The sequence below is a fragment of the Falco peregrinus genome, chromosome 10, assembly GCF_023634155.1.
Source record: "Falco peregrinus isolate bFalPer1 chromosome 10, bFalPer1.pri, whole genome shotgun sequence".
Taxonomy (NCBI): Eukaryota; Metazoa; Chordata; class Aves; order Falconiformes; family Falconidae; genus Falco; species Falco peregrinus.
The window spans coordinates 3,872,955-3,894,215 of record NC_073730.1 but is presented as its reverse complement, the minus strand read 5'-3'; the positions used below and the strand labels follow the sequence as shown (position 1 = coordinate 3,894,215).

At 41.4% G+C, this 21,261-nt stretch overlaps 1 protein-coding gene across 2 annotated transcripts; it reads left to right on the top strand.

The window, feature by feature from the left end:
* The first annotated feature begins 1,676 nt into the window (after positions 1 to 1,676).
* PRG4 (proteoglycan 4) lies at positions 1,677 to 21,256 on the top strand. Of its 2 annotated transcripts, XM_055815243.1 has the most exons (10): positions 1,677 to 2,101; positions 6,870 to 6,986; positions 9,813 to 9,932; positions 11,977 to 16,173; positions 17,294 to 17,380; positions 17,668 to 17,807; positions 18,604 to 18,760; positions 19,630 to 19,809; positions 20,012 to 20,137; positions 21,120 to 21,256. In XM_055815243.1, exons 1-10 carry the CDS (start codon positions 1,981 to 1,983, stop codon positions 21,221 to 21,223), a joined length of 5,349 nt encoding a protein of 1,782 aa, XP_055671218.1. In that variant the 5' UTR covers positions 1,677 to 1,980; the 3' UTR covers positions 21,224 to 21,256. The 2 variants fall into 2 exon arrangements, with proteins under 2 accessions (XP_055671218.1, XP_055671217.1); XM_055815242.1 differs by having other exon boundaries at positions 1,679 to 2,101; positions 20,012 to 21,222.
* The last annotated feature ends 5 nt before the right edge of the window (positions 21,257 to 21,261 follow it).

Below are 21,261 nucleotides of genomic sequence, written 5' to 3'. Positions count from 1 at the left end.
ACAGCACTGAAGGTCTTGTTATAAGACATGTAATATATATTTTTTTCTGTGTATTACCTTGAACAAACTCCATAAAATCTCGGAGCCTTGGGTTCCCTTTCCCACAATGTAGAGCAATAGTTACTTCATAAGCAGGTCGGTAGTGGGCAGAGAACCCTGAATAGCTAATTGACACTATGTCAGTGCTTCCACTTAACACTTGTCTAAGTAACTCTAGAAACTTTTACAACGATTGTATGTGTTCCTAGAGCAATGAAAAAAGCACTCTTATTGACTGGAATTAATTTATCAAAGCATGGCTGTGATATGAAAGCAATTAGAAGCATCCACAATGATTGAATGAAACTGCCTCTATTGTGATAATGCAGAAATGAGAAAGAAATGCTAGCATAAAAATACTGAAGCTGCACAATCATTGGGCCAAGTAAGGAAAACATTCAAGCACACATCTAAATGCACTCCTTTTCAGAGGCGTCTACATTATTTTCCTTAAGAGACTCAAGCTCATTTTACATGCTTTCTGCACTTGGGATCACTGAGTATTTTACTGGTTTTATTTTATTGTTTTGGGATAACAGAATTACGTTGGGATTCAAGTAATATCGTAAGACCTAAGTATCAAAGCTCCCTTTCTTTCAGGATAGTTTCTGAATAAAAAGTCCCTCCCAAAGCCTGAGAGTCAGGACCATTAAAAGTTTCAATGGAAACTTCCTTTAGCTCTGAGAGAGAGTTACAAATAACTATTCCCAGGATTCTGAGTCTGGAATCAATAAACAAAAAACCCACTGAAACCATTTAGGTCTCTCTCATTCATTGTTGATGCTTCACATATAATGCATTTTAAAAATTTGAGATTCAACTAAATTCTTTGATTTCTAGCCAATACCTTGGCAAAATTTTCATTCAGTTCAGGGAAAAAGTACTGTATATTCAGTGCAGAACCGGCGAATTACTTACGACTGTATAAATTAGATCTCAAAATTTTTTGCAGAAGATACACCATCAGTAGCAGATTAATACTGCATAACTTTAAGTGGCTGTCACCTAAGCTACACTTGACAGGAAAGAAAATATACTCAGCATTTGCCTATAATGATTTTGTATTGCTGTGCAATAGTAGCTAATGCCTTCCAGATGCATTCAGGACAATTTGTTCATTTCACTCAGTAATCAAAATGTGTTTTGACTAGTAAGTCCCTATTTAGTTTTTTCTGTAATCATTTTTCTTAATGGGAGTATTTTCCAGATGTTGCGCTAGTCTAGTCATCTGGGACCTCTTCCAACTCATGTGGAAAGTTTGCTGTCATAAGCTGTCATTGGCAGTGTTGTTTAACAAGCTGTCTAATTAGTTAACCCCAGCACAGTTACAAAGCAATATATAAAGCATGTGAAACATCACTGAGAGCAGACATATTCTTTGTTAGGTAAGTGTCACACCTATCTCTACTCAAAGCATTTTGATCGAAGTCCTCTTCTTCAGAAGGAAAATGATGAACGAGACAAGTTTTCCTTTTGAAAGAAGATTTACTTTTATCTAAATTTCCATTTGACATATTTAAACATTAATATTTCAATGACAGATTATGGCTTATAAAATTATGCTGCTTAATAACTAACATTCTGACAGTTTTGTTTTTACTTTATGCTTATATTTATCAGTATTATAACCTTAGAAACTGTTGTACTTAAGTGTACCCATTTTAAAAGGAGAAGACTGTGACGATAGTTTTCATGTAATAGAATTCTACAAAAAATTACTTCCACTGTTTGTTAATAATGAATTTTCCTAGTCTTACTAAAAAATTTAAACACCCAATTGACTAATAACCAAGAGAGAATTTATGGAGTAATTCTAAATTAGCAATTTGTCCTTGAATAATTTTAGTATTGATTTTATGTTTTTACTAAACCAGTATTATGTATAAAGATATGCACTGCAATTTTTAAGCCTATGAATGATTAACTGAATTGCATATAGTGATGTCAGATTACTTCTTTTTAGGGACGATGTCGTACCTGAAAGTAATGATCATATGGAACATACTTTGCATATCCCTGGTTATCCTTTCACTGTCCTTGATTCAAGAAGTATCTTCCCAAGGTACTGTAACATACAAAGTTAAAGGGAGGGTGTCTAGGATATCTGATAAATACTAGGAATGCATCTTTATAAAAAAAATAAGTTCTAGAATTTTATATTTATTCAGACGGGCATTGCAATTCAGTTTTATAATCACTGAATATTTTCATAATTATATTTTGGTATAGCATAGTCCTTTTTTTTGAGGAATAACATATAAATATGAATATAATGTGAAATGAGTATGAACGTACCTCTTTTTCTGTAGACTTATTACAGAGATCCTGTTGCCCTCAAACTGACATATTTAGCCTAAGTGATTTGCAGTATGATTCAAGGATGAATCTAAAATGACAATATCCACATAATTTGGTTAGAAATATTTAAATACAATAGGCTCAGGGAAAGGAATGTCTATACCATGCTAAGTGCTTTTCCATTAAATACACTGTTATTACTACCACAGAGGCAAACTCTCACAATTATTTGTCTAATAGTACATATTTTTATTTACTCTCAGATCTTTGTAATTTGTTTGTAAGTAAAGTAGCACTGTAATGAAAAAACAGAAGAACTTGCAGCCTGGCAAGTCCTGTGGTGTCATAGTTCTTAAGCAGCTATCAAGTTACAGTGCTAACATTGTTTAATACTTGCTGGTAGAAAATTATTTATTACTACCTGATAGTAGAAGATGTAACATTTGTCTATCCGAGCAGCTCATCAGGTCACAGAGGGTGTCAGATTCGACCTGCAGGACAGAGCAGCCTGATACTGCACCCTCTACTGTTGATGGGAGCCTTCCCACAATTTTCAGCACAAATTAAGACCCTTGGCAACAGCAACTAGAACCATCTAGGCATTTTCCTCACAAGTAACTTCATAGCTTACAAATAAATGAATGAAAGGGTGTTACTTTTTGGATTTATTTTCTCCCCATAAGGGAAGAAGGGTGGAATATTGGGCACATATTCATAAAGGAAGATGTCTAACTTATTTTTTCAATTCCTGTATTAAGAGCCCATTAACTTCTCTGTTTATTCCCTAGTCCTGCTTCATTATTTAATTGTAATGAAGTGGTAACAAACATTATACATAACTGCTGAAAATCACAATCTATGTAATTATTTGTTGTCCCATGGTCTTCCTTCATACATACACACACTCCGTGTGTGCTGTTAGAAATTGTCTTCGGTGTTGTGTTGTGTTACATGTTACTTCTTGTTATTTTCTTGTTGTTCCTCAGTGTTTCAGCTGATTACCTTAACTCTGTTTTAGCTTGCTGATTGTTCAGCTTCTTTGTTTGTATTTAGGGGCGCTTCACTTGTGGTCCTGTATGTATCATTTCCAGAAGAAGCTGTTAGCATGCTACATTAGTAGAGATTTCACATAGAAAGGGAAGTTGTTGCAGGGTGAACTGGCAGTACAAGGTAAAAAACCCTTGGTGAGCTTGAATGGTTAAAGTTTGAAAGCAGATCTCCTGATGTCTCGCTTACCAGCTGTAATCTGCACCATGTATTATTATCTAGCATTTTCCAACACTACAGCAGACTAGCAGTAAAGCCATTGTGGGATGAGCTTTTATGTTACTCTGCTAATAAATAATCTCCCAATTAACAAGGAAAAAGTATAGAAATTTGCAGGACTAGATCCGAAGGGTTCCTAACCTCACAGTTGATAACAAAATCCTCTCTGTCCTCAGGGAAAAAAATTAATGTAGAGGGCACACATTTTGAAAACTTCCAATAAAAATGCCTCTGGGGACCTGTATTTATTATGCCAGTGCTCATCAGTTTCCAAGCTAAACTGATTATATTTGGCTATTATGAGGAATGTTACCAAAAGTAAAAACCAAAAAACTTAATTAATGGGCCTGTCAGGTACAGTTGTGCAGATGCACGTCTATAACCATATGCAGGGTTAATCAAGATGGAGAACTAGTCTGCACAGCAACACAGCACTGGCTGATACACTGCCCAAGATAAATCTGCACAGGCTAGTCTGGATGCCAGAACTTCTGCAGTCATACTACTAAACCAGTTCTCAGGGATTCATTAATCTCCAGGAAGAACAGGATAAGTTAGTCTCAGCAGAACACCCCTCTAACCTGAACATGCGCTGCTGTTGGTCCTCAAGCTGGCTCAGAGCCAATCTCTGATCCACAGGCCTTCAGGAGGGGTTGAACCAAGCCCACAGTTTCTGCAACACTGACTGAAGAAATGGCATTCTGTAGAAAAAAAGATAAATGTTACTGCTTTGCCATTCAGCATTTCCTTACATATCATTCTGGTTTGGCAACGTTTACACCAGTGTTGTGTGATTTTAGATTTATCCAGCTGTACAGGGAGATGTGGGGAAGGGTATTCTAGAGATCATGACTGCCAGTGTGATTTTAGCTGTCAACACTACATGGAATGCTGCCCTGACTTCAAGAAAGTCTGCACGGTTGGTAAGTTCCCAAACATAGCCAGTTTCTATTGGCAAGGCTTCCCCTCCTGTTTGCTCCAACTTCCCACCACACCAGTGTCTCTTCTCTGAATGCCTAAACGTCTCTTTTAGTTCACTGTGTCCTTGTTCTCCTCTTATGTGTGTTTTTTCTCTCCTCCTCAAAAACTCAGTGATAACCTCTTGCAACCCATTCAAAGAAAATTGTGCATCCACAGGTTATTGCAGAGAAAAGGGTTATGCTTTTCAGAAGAGCAGAGCTAGGCAAGAGAGGGGAAACAGTTTACCTGCTGCTTGTTTTCTTCTCCTTAGTGCATTTGTACTACATCTGTTTGTCTCTTATACAAAAAATTGGTATACACCAAGTCAGGATGTTCCAGGAAGAAATGATGGGATATTTGAACTCAAATTTAAGAAGCGTGGGGGCTGTAGAGTCTAATCCAAAGTCAGAGGGTGTCCTTCCATGGACAGGAGTTGACTCTGGATCAGAACCATGTTGAGTCTGGTGGAAAAGACTGTCAGATGAGTATTTATTTTATATGCAAAACTGTATAGTGTAAATAAATACAGGTGTTTCAAACTGTTTTACTGAGAGTTAAAAAATATTTTCTTATGAATCGGAAATGTCAAAAATATCAGCAATTTAAATAACAGCAGTTTGTTACACTACACTGTAGTCCTAGTAAGATTAAAGGTATAAGACCTAGACTGAGCAACACAGGCTGCGTGGTGTTAAAAATGCAGATGCAGCACACCCTAAAACGTGAATTCTGCTGCTCTGACACACACACTGGAAACACTCGCACTGCGGCCTTCCCCATCCTAAGTTTGATTTGTGAGAGGACATGAGCATTTTTCATAACTTAAAGTACATACTGAGATATTTTAATTATATAGGCTATTTATTTATTTATTGTGGGCTAGATACTGACGTTACTCTGGCATGAACGTAATATTTAGTAAAACGTTTAAAGATGTCTTCCCTGTTCTGCCCTAAATCACTGAATTCAGGCAAGGATGGTAGGCACCATCCTTAAAGGATGCAGTCTAAGGGCTGTTGCTCAGTTAGTGTGTGATTGATACTGACTAAATTAGAGAAATGCCAGACATCATTTATGAATAAAAACTGCCCTAACATCATATAATAAAAACAATTCTCACCTGTGCATGTGGGATGAATCCACTGGCATCAACAGACTCACTCCACATCTATACTGGTCAAAAGATGTTCAGAATCTGCCTACAAAGTAATCCTAATTTTGCTAGTTAGTGATTTAATTGTAAAATATGACTTTATGCCCTGCATGCCACAAAGACCATGACTTCAGTAGAGACTTATGTACAGAAAAGATACAGGACAAGAATAACAGATCATATGGTAAAATCTGGAAATACCAAGTGATAGCTAATTGTTGGCTCAGTTCTGTGAGATGTTAAGTATCCTCAAAAATATCTACTTCAGGTCTAACATAATCACCTCAATTTAGCAGTTAACTAAGTACCTATTAAAGGTACTACTGATTGTTAATAAATACTACATTGTAATGTGATGTAATTTTTTAGGGTCAAATTTTGTCCTTTAAAAATACAGCAAGTATGCTTTTCTGCAGTCTGTAATAGCTGTGCACACACTTTCCAAAACAATTTGGTCATTATTTGATATGAAACAGCAGTACTGCAGTGACTGACGTTACCAGGAATTAGCTAATAATGAACTATTAAAAGCATGTGGTTATTAATCACATCAAACATGGCAAATACTCCTTTAGTACTAATAATTTTAGAACTGTATTAATAGACTAGGATAATATTTTAAAAATGGTCACTCTGTGTAACTTCATTAACTCATTCGCACTATTAAGTTGCAGTATTTGCCCAGAGACACCATGTACACTTGGTCATGACCTACTTAGGCAAATTAGTTTTCAGAAATGCTTTGCTAGACACATAATTCTTGATGCAAAGTGGTACCCTGATGAAAAACTTTTTGAAAACCCAACCCAGATTTTAAATACCATTCTTGATGTAACTGCTATTTGATTAGGGAAATCGAAACCTTCTATGATGAGACCTAGCTAAAGTGAATGCTGAGGTCATATTTTATTCCACTATAAATCCTAAATGGTCTCAATATACTGCAATGGCAAAGTGCAGTTCTGGTTGTACGGCCTGATCCAAAACCCACAATTACACAAACAAGTTCTGGATCAGACCAGAATATCCACCTGATTTTATGAAGCTGTTCTTTATATCAGCTTAAGCAAATTACTTCACTGTAGAAAGGTCCCAGCATTAAATCTGAGCTAGCCAAAAATACTAACTCTCTTGTTCTGCCTTATGCAAGCAGTCTCCTGCAAAGGACGTTGCTTTGAAGCCTTTGAAAGAGGAAGAGAGTGTGACTGTGATGCAGACTGTGAAAGATATGGCAAATGTTGCCCAGACTACGTGAAACACTGTAAAGAGGGTAAGAAATTTCTTTGTTACTATACTTTTCCCAGATATATTTAAACAAAGATCGTTTGCATTATCATAGAACATTAACTGTGCAGGCTTCTTAGGACACAAGAAGTTAGCTAGCAGACAAAAACCAAAACAAAAATAACAAAATCTAGTTTCAAAAATAAATTCACCATTTTCTGAAGCATGAACATTCTGTTGATGCATAAAGGTAGATATACTGGAAGGCATCACCAAGCTACAGATTCTGAGGGTAAAGTGGTTTTTTGCATTAGCCTCTTTTGGCACTAGCCACATTCTAATTTACTATCAGAACTGTCACTCAGAATAATACATGTAAGGCCAGGTTTTGCCATGTGCACTTCCACTCATGGTACTTAACGAACATCAATTCAAGATGACAGCTGGGGGGAATGAATAACACGTTGTAATAAAAGCCTAATTCCTCTTACAAAAAAATGTAGTAATGAAGGAAGGTCCAACTCCCTTCAATTTCCCACCCATCCAAAAGTTAAGAATACCTGCTCGACTGCATTGGAATAATACTACTTGAACCTCCAGGCAACTTGCTTTGGGTCACTGCAGTCACTGGCAGCATATAGAGATACATCCTATGTCCTCCTCAACTTGAATCCAAAATGGAAAGTGCAGCCCAACACTCTGGTCATTCTCTGGGGCAAGAGAGAAGAACTGCAGGATCTGCCTGGTCAGAAGTGGCTGCACATTCACACTGCAGCAAGAGGAATGTAAGAAAATACACATTTAACCTTTAGGTTGCAAATTCAGTTCAGGGAAGTACACTGACCACAGTCACTTTTCTTTATTCTGTCCCTCACTGCAGAACCTGATGGGGTTTTGTTAGTTGAGCACAAAGGCCCAGATCTGGAGGTGCAGTTCCAAGTTCATGTAGCCTTAATGACACTAGCAATTGAATTTAGTATAGAAAACACCAGCAGAATATGTTTAATTTCATCACATCCTTAACATTTCTGCTACTTATAGACCTAAATTCATTTCTGTGAACACACTTGGCAAACATGGCTTGGCACCAGGTTGCTGCATTCACAGACCAGGCTACCTCCAAGGCAGCCAGTTTCCCAAGCGTGCAGTTTAACAAACAAGCAGTTACAGATTATCATTTGGTTCGCTTCACCAGCCACCCCCAGTCCCCAGGTGCTGGTTTAACAGCCTGGGTTTGCCACTCAGTTGCACAGTAATTTATACTGAAGTAGACTCTGTATTCAGCATTTTTTGACGGGCTGTCTAGAGGACAACAAAGGTCTTAGAAGTGTCTTGACGTGAATTTGCTGCCTTTGAGGTCACTTGACACCCTCTTTCTGCTGAGTTTAACAGGCAAGAACATTCACAAAAGACAGTTAGCTGTTTCACTTGTTCTTCAGTTCAAATATATGAAAAGTTAACCAACTGCTCCTAATCTTAGAGGGTTTCTTCTAGTATTTTAGTTACTTAACTTTGCCATTAATTTTTGGCAAAAACCCAACCAAAACCCAGCAACAACAAAAAAAAACAAAACAAAACAAAGCAAACCCAGCCTACCACTGTACTCAGAAGTTTAGTATTTTTGCTATGCGTAACTGAGAAACCTGTTACACCTCTTGGAATAATTTTGCAGTTTCTGCATCTTCTGAACACTTCATTCTGTACAGTGAGGCTAAGTTTACAATGTATATCTAGAGAACATTTTCATCTTGCCTATCCTCCAGAAGCCCTCTATCCCCTTAATACAAAGTCACATGAAGTTAAGGACTAATCAAACCATTTTTCTCTGACTACTGACTCCTCTGAAAGTGAATTCAGCTCCCAAAGTTATTTTATTCAACAATTACAATTTCTCCCTTTCTCAGTAAAACCTTCAGGTCATAGTCCAACACCCAACCTTACTTGCTTTGAGTACTATCTTGCTATGAAAGTAATTCTTTTGATACCCCAGTCGTCATCTTGTGAGACAAAAATACTGCTCCTTTTGTAAAAAGCTGATTATACGTATCTATGGCAGTTACCAGCTCCTTTAATTGTATCAAAAAAAGCTCTGCAGGTTCCCTGAGCTCCATCACATTTTTTTCACAACTAACAAGATCCTTCTACAAGGCTACACTAGGGGGAAGAGAGGGTCTTGCTTCCAATTTTACAGTTTGACTCAACAATGATTTAAAAAATTATTTAAAAAATATCATCTGGCTCTTACTGTATACAAGTGAAATCCCACGCAATCTTTAGAGCTGGAAAATCTGAACACGACCCTCCAGTTTCTTCTAAAACTCAGGCTATTACAAGTTAGCTTAATACTTAAACTTTGCATTGTTTTTTTGGTCCATGGCTGCTTTGTAGCTCCTGTCTCCTCCAAGGAAATTATTGCCTTTAAGATGTCTCTCCAAAATGATCACTTATGTAGAATTATCATGTTTGAGGAGCTACAACATAACTATATCTTCAGGAGATTATCAAAGTAAATGCTTGGCTAATACAATAGCTCTCAGAGATCCACTATAGTGAGTTAGTCCCAAGTCATCAACATAGAACTCCACTCAGAATTCACCTTTTTCCCCATCTCAAAGTTGCTGTTAGCAAAGAATGCCTCACCTCAGACTTCTGGGAAAAACATTTCACTTGTCTGTGATGAAACACTTAGGGATCCCAAAAGGTATTTTTGTTCTTTTTCCCCTGCATAATACTATAAGAATTCCTATAGATAGGAAGAAACTTACCTTTATATGGAAGACAGTCACTGAAATTTTGTAATCACTTTCTTACAGATGACAGCAAGCACCTAAAAAGAAAAATGCTCCCATTAATAGATTTTTTTTTCTTTCAGCACACACACAAAAGCCATCACCGAAGACTCCACCACCAAACAAACCAACATCTAAAAGGTCATCCAAAAATGAGGAAAAGAAGCCAGAGGAAGTAACGCAGCCCCATGAAGTTATGGAAGGTAGGAAAGTATATGAGTGAAACAGGATGGGTGTTACCTGAAGGAAAATTAAAGACCATTTTCCTGCTCTGGAAATAGAAATCCAATGTGAGACATTACCAGACAGTTACCAAGCTTGGAACCACTCAGTTTATAAACTAATTACCTCACCTAGACCTCAGGATAGCGACTTTGGAGAGTTCACTTAGCACAGATGTTGGAGTGTGGTGATGTCTCCTGTGTCTCTATTGGATTTTCACACACATCTTACAAAAATATGTCACACACCATTGTCAGTTTTGGACAAAGTCCATGGCTGGAACAGGAAGGGTGTTGTATTTTGGAACAGTGATGAATTGGCAGGACGAAGAGAGGAAAATCTCCTAGCAGGTTTCTCTATCTTTAATCAAGCCAGGCCTCACGCAGCTTCAGAAAACACATAATTTATTTTTTCTCAATGGAAAACATGTTGCTTTCCTGTGTTCTTTGATAGTCTGTTGCAGCATTTAAAATGATAACTCAGGAGATCAGTTTGAACTTGAAACCTGAAGTAACAAGAATGAAATGAAACTAGAAATCAATCGTGGCCAGTATTTTAACCTTTTTTTTAAATTTCCTAATTTTAAATTTGAGTACTTACCTTTCTGCTACGGCAACTTCTTGTTACAAAAAACCCCTGTCAGTATAGTGGGTTAAACGTAACAAAATTAAGGAAATTCAAATAATCATTAACAAGACCTCACTTGGCTTATAGTATTTCAGACACACTGGGTGGGAGGAAAACCTGTTCAGTAATGCTCTGCTCATACTACACTGTTTCTACAACACATTTACATACGGATTATTTCTCACACTGAAGTGTGAGTGCATCAGTGCTGCTGCTAACAGTCACCAGGCCATGACCATCAGCAACAGCTCAATTTTTTTTATATTTTTAGATTTGTTCAAAAGTTGAACAACTTGGCCGCAAACCACAAGATGCTGCACTTGTTTTTTTTATACATTCAGGAAACAAATGCCAAATTCAGTTGCAATGGTAGACAGCACCACAGCAGGAATCATAGAAAAAGAAAAAAAGAATCAAACACAGCACAAAACCCATGCAAAGAACAGAACTAAACAGCAAAACTTCAGATAATGCTTAGGGAAAGATTAAAATGCAGAAGCATTTACTGGGGTGTTTTTGCTGAATATAGCTATATTAACAATTTAACTCAACGTAGCTATATATACAAGTAAGGAGAGTCTTAAAGCTGTAAGTCACAGAGATGAAAACCATACAAGATATAAAGATACAGCAGGAGATGCAGTCAGGTGTCTGCACTCAGAAAGTTTATTTTCCTCCCTCTCTCCTCCAAGTCCAAGTCATAGGTGGATGAGTTATATTTAAATATATTATTTATATCTATATAAAAATATATTATAAACATTATAAATATGTATATTTAACATCACAGGAATGTTATACATAATATATATTATATAATAAGCATATTATAAATATGTTATATTTAACATCAGAGGAATAAATCAAAAGAACAGACTGAGAAGGGAAATGTCTAATTAGAAAAATATATTTTATAGCATGCTTCCTCTTTCATGAAAAAGGATGGAAATACCCAGTGGTCTCACCTACAAACACCGAACTAAACTCTGTCACGCTGCACTTGGAGTTGTGACAGGTTAGCCAAAAGGATTGTTTAAAACTTACCTGCTGCAAAGTCCCACGCAGACAAAAGGAATTCATATTTAACCCAGGCCACCTTAGTTTTGCACTTCTAAATTATTTATCTTCTGACAGTTACCTAAGCCCATAAACTGCCATTTATCCACTTAACTTAAGCTTCCACATATCCTTTTCCTTTTTCCATTTTCATTAAATGTTTACACCACTTTAAAGCTAATTGAATGCAATTTTACACAGAAAGCTTAAAGAGCAAAGACCAGAAAAACAACTACAGCTATTCAATATATAAGCAACTATTCCTGATCAGTATAATAAATTAATATACAATAGGTGCATGAACTGCAATTCCAGTGTCTTAATATATTTGTGTTCTCATAGATACTGACAGTGGACTGGGAAACAAAGTGACGAGTCCTGCTCCAACTACAAAACACCCTGAAACAGCCACAATAATCAAATCAACTACATCTGCTCCAAAAACCAGCTTACCATCTACTACAAGTACTACCACAAAAGCAACAACTACAAAAGACACTACAACGGCTCAGAAAGACACCCCTGAAACAACAGTGGCACCAACAACCAAGGCTGACACTCCCACAACACCCAAACCTGAAGACACCACCTCAGAGGCACCAACAACCAAGGCAGAATCTCCCACCACACCTAAAGCTGAAGACACAACCTCTGAGGCCACAGAGGCACCGACGACCAAGGCTGACTCTCCCACAACACCCAAACCTGAAGACACAACCCCAGAGGCCACAGAGGCACCAACAACCAAGGCTGACTCTCCCACAACACCCAAACCTGAAGAAACAACCCCAGAGGCCACAGAGGCACCAACAACCAAGGCTGACTCTCCCACAACACCCAAACCTGAAGACACAACCCCAGAGGCCACAGAGGCACCGACAACCAAGGCTGACTCTCCCACCACCGCTAAGGTTGAAGACATGACTCCTGACGACACAGAGGAACCAATGACTGAAGTGGACTCTCCCACCCCTCCCAGTGCAGAAGAGACAACCCCAGAGGCCACAGAGGCACCAACAACCGAGGCTGATTCTCCCACAACACCCAAACCTGAAGACACGGCCACAGAGGCACCGACAACCAAGGCTGACTTTCCCACAACACCCAAACCTGAAGACACAACCTCAGAGGCACCAACAACCAAGGCAGAATCTCCCACCACCCCCAAACCTGAAGACACAACTCCAGAGGCCACAGAGGCACCAACAACCAAGGCTGACTCTCCCACAACACCCAACCCTGAAGAAACAACCCCAGAGGCCACCGAGGCACCAACAACTGAGTCTGACTCTCCCACCACCCCTAAACCTGAAGAAACAACCCCAGAGGCCACAGAGGCACCAACAACCGAGGCTGACTCTCCCACAACACCCAAACCTGAAGACACAACTCCAGAGGCCACAGAGGCACCAACAACCAAGGCTGACTCTCCCACCACCCCCAAACCTGAAGAAACCACTCCAGAGGCCACAGAGGCACCAACAACCAAGGCTGACTCTCCCACAACACCCAAACCTGAAGACGCAACCCCAGAGGCTACAGAGGCACCAACAACCGAGGCTGAATCTCCCACCACCCCTAAAACTGAAGACACAACCCCAGAGGCCACAGAGGCACCGACGACCAAGGCTGAATCTCCCACCACCCCCAAACCTGAAGACACAACCCCAGAGGCCACAGAGGCACCGACGACCAAGGCTGACTCTCCCACAACACCCAAACCTGAAGACACAACCCCAGAGGCACCAACAACCAAGGCTGACTCTCCCACAACACCCAAACCTGAAGACACAACCCCAGAGGCCACAGAGGCACCAACAACCAAGGCTGACTCTCCCACAACACCCAAACCTGAAGACACAACCCCAGAGGCCACAGAGGCACCGACGACCAAGGCTGAATCTCCCACCACCCCCAAACCTGAAGACACAACCCCAGAGGCCACAGAGGCACCAACAACCGAGGCTGAATCTCCCACAACACCCAAACCTGAAGAAACAACTCCAGAGGCCACAGAGGCACCAACAACCAAGGCTGACTCTCCCACAACACCCAAACCTGAAGACACAACCCCAGAGGCCACAGAGGCACCGACGACCAAGGCTGACTCTCCCACAACACCCAAACCTGAAGACACAACCCCAGAGGCCACAGAGGCACCGACGGCCAAGGCAGCCTCTCCCACCACCCCCAAACCTGAAGACGCAACCCCAGAGGCCACAGAGGCACCGACGACCAAGGCTGACTCTCCCACAACACCCAAACCTGAAGAAACCACTCCAGAGGCACCAACATCCAAGGCAGCCTCTCCCACAACACCCAAACCTGAAGACACAACTCCAGAGGCCACAGAGGCGCCGACGACCAAGGCTGACTCTCCCACCACCCCCAAACCTGAAGACACAACCCCAGAGGCCACAGAGGCACCGACGACCAAGGCTGACTCTCCCACAACACCCAAACCTGAAGACACAACTCCAGAGGCCACAGAGGCGCCGACGACCAAGGCTGACTCTCCCACCACCCCCAAACCTGAAGAAACAACCCCAGAGGCCACAGAGGCACCGACAACCAAGGCAGAATCTCCCACCACCCCCAAACCTGAAGACACAACTCCAGAGGCCACAGAGGCACCGACAACCAAGGCTGACTCTCCCACAACACCCAAACCTGAAGAAACCACTCCAGAGGCACCAACATCCAAGGCAGCCTCTCCCACAACACCCAAACCTGAAGACACAACCCCAGAGGCACCGACGACCAAGGCAGCCTCTCCCACCACCCCCAAACCTAAAGAGACAGCCCCAGAGGCACCGACGACCAAGGCAGCCTCTCCCACCACCCCCAAACCTGAAGACACAACCCCAGAGGCACCGACGACCAAGGCAGCCTCTCCCACCACCCCCAAACCTAAAGAGACAGCCCCAGAGGCACCGACGACCAAGGCAGCCTCTCCCACCACCCCCAAACCTAAAGAGACAGCCCCAGAGGCACCGACGACCAAGGCAGCCTCTCCCACCACCCCCAAACCTAAAGAGACAACCCCAGAGGCACCGACAACCAAGGCAGCCTCTCCCACCACCCCCAAACCTAAAGAGACAGCCCCAGAGGCACCGACGACCAAGGCAGCCTCTCCCACCACCCCCAAACCTGAAGACACAACCCCAGAGGCACCGACGACCAAGGCAGCCTCTCCCACCACCCCCAATCCTAAAGAGACAACCCCAGAGGCACCGACGACCAAGGCAGCCTCTCCCACCACCCCCAAACCTAAAGAGACAGCCCCAGAGGCACCGACAACCAAGGCAGCCTCTCCCACCACCCCTAAGGTCAAGGGGACTACCCCTGCAGCCACTGAGCCTGACACCACTGCCATACCCAAAACTGCCCCCAGATTAGCAATATCTGCTAAAAAAGACACAACCTCTCAAAGCAGCGAGACAGTCATGACAACTAGGAAAGCAACACCCATAACTGAAGTAGACCCAGTGGTTTCAGAAACAACAACACAGAAGAAAACTACAGGTCCTGCACCCACACTAGCAACCAGCACAACTGCAAAAGTCACAACCACAGCCCTACAAAGGGTAGTGGTGACTCCAGCTAAGACTACTGAGTTTGTAGTGATAACTGACAAAAAAGAGAAAACAACAGCTAAACCTGTTACGACTCCTATAACCAAAGAGACAACTAAAATAGAAACCACCACTGCAAACAAAGAGATAACAACACTCAAGAATGACAAAACTACTCTGCTTAAAGACATCTTAACAAGTACCAAAGACACAACTACTGTGACTACGGTGATAACGGCTAAGCCGGATGACTCTCCTAAAGGTAAGGATGATATTCCAAATACAACTCCTACAGCTAAGCAAGCTGTCACTACAGCAGCTGAATCGGAAGCAACTACTGTGGACAAAAAGACTGCAACAACAGCTGCAGAAAAAGAAGCAACTCCAGCTCCCACACAAAAAGAGACTTTAACAGCTAAACAAGAAGAAAACCCCGTGGGAACAGCGACTGTAACAGCAGCTACGACGCCCTTGACCAAGCCCACTCTGTTGACAACAGCTGCCAAAACAGATTCAACCCCTAAACCCAGGGAGACTGTAACAACAAATAAAAGAGATACAACTATGGAAACTAAGCCGACTGTAACAGCAGCAGCTAAAGAGAGCACAAATAGTATTTGTGTTGTTGTAGAGACAACAACAGCTGGTAGAAAAGAGGTAACAACTGTCAAAGAAACTAGCGTCACACCTGACAAAGAAATGGCAGATGCCACTGAAAAGGACCCTGGTATTGACAAAGTTACCAGAGAGACCCCTACAAGAGATAAAAAAGACACAATAGAAGAAATGTTTATTGTTTCTAAAGGGACATCCAAGCCAACTATACATTTCCAGGAGGTTACCGACACAAGAGATGAGCCTCATCCAGCCGACCCTGAAACTCTGCCAGTAAAAGAAGAACCCGAGATAAACAAGCCTTTGATCCAGACTGCGGACTTGCCAGTTTTACCTGGAGAAACACAAGGTAATTGCATTCCAGTAGGTACAAAGGCACCAGTTACTCCACCAGAGCGCACAACAGAACACGTGAGTAAAGGACATGCAAGATCATTCTATCCAGTGCCACAAGAACATGGCACTCATGTTCCAGTGGTCAACCATAATCACAGTGCTCCTGCTACCAGCATCCTGCATATGGGTACCTCAGTTTTCAATTGTATTATTTATTACATTCTCCATATAGTTTACTGCATGATCATGTTTCAGTAATTGTTTTCAGTAACTGGTCCTGCTGAAAAATGTTTGCTGTAAGAACTGCAGAAGATGCAAACAGAACAAAAAAAAAAAAGAAAGTAAAGGAGAAAGAAGGTAAATTTCTAAGTCCCATGAAAACATTGCTAGGGAGTCAGGGTGAATATCTACTGTTACTCAAGGTACCAACCCTGGCATTTTGCAGTCAGATGCAAAAAATGTCACATAGGACAGACACGGAGTCTCTTCTTTGTATTCTCTTTCCTCTGTGCTTTTTGCCACAACATTTTTCATGTCCTCACTATTTATTTTAATCGGATATAGCCTGCATGTTCTTGGGCATTTTTTTCAATCATATTGACAGGTATTTCAGAGAGGAAAAAAAAGTATTTTAGATAAAAAATACTTGAATTTTTGTCCAGAACAGGTTCATCCTTCCTTTATATTTAACTGAAAGTAAACGTAAATGCTTTTTAAATAAGCAAGTAGGGGGAAGGGAACCAACTAGAGCAGCTTGGAGAAACATCAAGCCAACGTCCTGGAGCACAAAGAAATTAAACGGGGGACATAGCATCTGATGCATTTATAGGTCTTTTTCTGAATTATAGGTACTTAGGTAAGCCTAAGCAAAGATACGCATACCTAGTCATGTAAACAGCTGGTCTTGCACTCCTGGGACCAAAAGAGGAGAGCCAAGCTTTCCAGGAACCTATCTCAAACGAATAATTAAGCCCTTTGCATGACAAGTGCCAGTCAGATGCCTGGACCAGAGAGCCTGAACATAGCCGACACCAGCCACCACTTCCAGCCTCCGCAGGGCTGCTGGGGTGGGCTGGGGAGGGAATGCCATTTTTGTTAAATGTTTTACAAACCCCAGCCACTGTGTTTCACAGCGATGAAGGACGAGAAGGACCTGTGCAGCGGGAAGCCGGCAGACGGCATGGTGGCCCTGCCGAACGGCACCCTGGCTGTCTTCCGAGGTAGGTCGGCCGGCCCCGGCCCCCGCCGCCCACACCTGCCCCCGCCCAGCCCCAACCCCGGGAGCCGTTTCAGAGCTCCCAGGCCCTCACAGAGCGACGCGCCAGGCCGGCACCCCCCGCGCCTCAGGGGTGCAGCCGGGGCAGCGGCCGCCTCGCCCCCCGCAGCCGCGTACCTGAGGGCGGGAAAGGGGCGCCTCCCGCCCGCGGCCCCTCTGCGCCTCAGCGCCTTCCTCCCGCCCGCGCCCCGCGCCTCACCCTGCGCCTCAGCGCCTTCCTCCCGCCCGCAGGCCGCTACTACTGGCTGCTGAACGGCAGGAGCCCACCAACTACCAGCCCCCGCCTCATCAGGGACGGCTGGGGCATCCCGGGCCCCATCGACGCCGTCTTCTCCAGGTGCAACTGCGATGGCAAGACCTTCTTCATCAAGGTGAAGGGAGCAGGGAGCAGGTGGGGCCCATCAGCTTCAAAACAGCTAGGGGTGTTGAAAAACAGCTGTGAAGAGGAGCCTTGTGTTCCCTCATTTTCTAGAATAAACGGTGTATTCAGCCAGCATGGTGGGTTTGAAACTGGGTGAAGGTAAGGATCTCATCCCCAGCCCCACCTTGTCTGCCGTGAGATGGCGCTTGTCAGGAAAAAAACCTCAATTCAGTGCTTTTCCCCCCTGTACTTAGCTAGGACAGAAAGCATTGACAGAGGAACTGAGAGACAGGTTGTATTTCTATACAAGACACACTTCAGAAAAAAACAACTCTTTTAAAACATAGGTATCTGACCATATCTTTCCCTTGCCCAAACAGCCTGCATTTGTTCCTAATATGTTTCTCTTCCCGCAACAAGATGATCATGAAATGCACACACCTCATTAAAGACATGGTACAGTTATAACCCAATTAATCATTCAGTCTGGTATTCAGGCAGCTTTTCCTGTCTGTGAAGATTTAGATTTAGAAAGCAAACCGCTTTGTTCAGTAACCACTCATTAGCAGTTCATTTCGAAGATAACTCTATCCCTACTCAAAGGTGGTGTTAGAAAACTGCAGCAGGAATTTTAGGAAGTTCTGGTGGTTTTTTCCCTGTTTTTAATGGATGTAGGAGTGGTTCCAGTCAGTTTTACAATGTAGTTAACACTAGCATTGTGGTAAGATTATTTTTTCTGTCAGTGTTGAAGCTCAATTCCAGATAAAGGATTTTCTCTAAAGGTCATTTTTTCCTTATATCATTAGGGGCCCCTGTACTGGCGTTTCACTAATGGTGTTATGGATAAAGGCTATCCCAAACCTCTTGCAAATGGATTTGCAGGGCTAAGTGGGAAAATAATAGCAACCCTCCCTGTGGCAAGATACAACAACAGACCAGAATCAGTTTATTTTATCAAAAAAGGTATGTCTTGTACTTCGGTTGTTCACAGATGATCAAAAGGTGCTTGAATTGCCTTAATCAGGAATAAAAAGCTATTTCTCTTGACTGAAAGACATATTTCTTCTAAAAACAGAAATGTAAGTGATGTCAGAGTGTGCTAAGTGGTCAAAAAACAGCCTGAAGCTTTAAAAAATTGTGTTAGTACTTACAGATCTTTAAATGCATTTTAAAATAGGACTGAGGGACAGAATCCAGCACTGTAGTGGGTAGACATTAAAATAAGTTTTATCTGGTGGTAAAACTATTTTACTCCAGCAGTTAGAGAAGGGAAGGCTTTAATCATACTAGTTCATAACTATGTACAGAAATCTCCCTCCCCATTTCTCATTTCATATTTTAAACTAGTGTATTTCCTTATCTTAGGTGAATGATGTACTGCCAACATGAGAACTCTTACCTGAATTTAAAAAGCAGAGGTTAATGAAATGCAAATCCTTTTCTGGACTCCAGCCCTCCTCCTCTCAGGCGGCCTAAAATGATGGTCTTACCTTCTCCTTTATCAACAGGAATGATGGCAGGAAAAGTTCCTGTTCCCCTGGAGTTGTACTTACTACAATAACCATAATGAGCATAGGCAGGAGGTATCACAACATCTACAAGAAAGAATGTGTTTGATTTAGAGACAAAGGCTTTTTTTTTTAATCTCAAAATGTAGGAACGAATATACAAAGCTGAAGGCTGCCACAGTTGTAGATGTAGTAGAATTATGGTATTGATTTCCTGCTTGTAGTATGAGTATCAATGACCTCTTCCTGTCTGATCTAGCTGGTGGTTTGGTGTTTTTGCTGGTTTTGATTTTTTTAACTAATTTTGTTAAATGTCTATTTTAGATGGCAACATGCAACAGTATGTGTACAGACAAGAACCAGCCAAGAAGTGTCAAAGAAGAACCCAGGTTACCATAAGATACCCAGTTTATGTCCCACGACTTGTAATAAGGAGACGCTTTCAACGTGCAGTAAGAATGCCAACTGTTATTCAGACTGTCAGAATCAACCCACATCCAACTGGTAACTTGTTTATTAAGTTTCTTTTATACAACTGTTTTAATCTTGGTAGTTTCTGAAATACAACATTCTGTTCCATTGGTTTTTTAAATGTAGTACCTTTAAAGTTTTTTAATCCAATAGATCTTGCTTGCTGTAGATTATACAAACAAATGATACCTTACAGCAGCCACACTGTGACACCTAAATTTTCTTTTGCTTGCAGGAATTTTGCATAAGGAAGTCAAAATGACCACCTACTGGAGAGGGCTCCCGAAAGTTATTCATTCAACTATATCAGTACCCAACTACAATAAGCCAGACGGCTATGATTATTATGCCTTCTCTTACAGTAAGTTAAAGCTAACACAAGTTACTATATACCTCAAAAGACTAGGGGATGGGGAAAAAAAAAAGCCCATGTATTTCAGCTTTCTAAAGCGTGAGGTTACTGCTTGTGGTTCTGCAAGACTAATTTTAAGAATTACTAAAAAGTCCCAAGAATTAAGATGTTGCCTGTAATGAAGAGATGTTTCTATCAAAAAAACCAAACGAACAATGGTTACAGGACAACTAGCAGCAACGAGGTACAATGACCTGAACTAGCCAGTTGGAATACATTGCTCTAAAGAGTTCAGGCTTATAAATGACAAAAAACCTGACACTTAAATGCAGAATTATATTGATGATACACTGAAATCCTTGGACCACAATAGTTTTTTCAGTGGCTTCCATGGAACTACGTTTCTGACAAAACAAAAAGGGGAGGAACATGAACCATTTTGCTTCACAGGAAAAAATTCTTTATGATTCCACATTAGGTAGATCCTTTCCCTCTAGCCAGGCTCATGTAAAACTGTTCCTCAGAATTTTCTGGATTCTTCAGAAAAAAAAAAGCTCTAAGAACTAGCCATATCCAAAGACAGGATACTAAAGTAAGTCTCTGCCAGTATGATTTAATTCTGAACCTCAACACAGGCCAATTCATACTTGGAGACCAGTGTTTCCGCTTTTGTAGTCAGTGCAGGATCGTTTTGTTTGATTTCCAAATTCTTAAGGCTATTTCTGTGTTCTAGCAGTGTAAGAGTATTCCTCCCTACTCCTTGGTTCTGGGACATATTTAATTACTAGCAGTGCTGTAAAACTTAGCTAGAAGGACACGGAAAAAATAAGGACACAAACTGTTACAGCCTCTCAATTCCATAAATGTATGTGGAATGAAAAATCCGTTATTCATGCCTAAGTGAAATTAAAAGGAAGGCTTTAACTTCAAGATTCTTTCCACGCACTAAATGTAGTTTCTGGAATCTAATTCTAACATATCTTCATTTCAGATCGGTATTACAGTTTGGATGTTGGCAAAAGAATAGCAAGACCTGTCACTGCTCTCACGGGAAAGACTGTATCCAAAGACTGGTACAACTGTCCTAGCAAGTGATGCACAGCAGAGGATTTTAAGAAAAAAGATGCCATTTG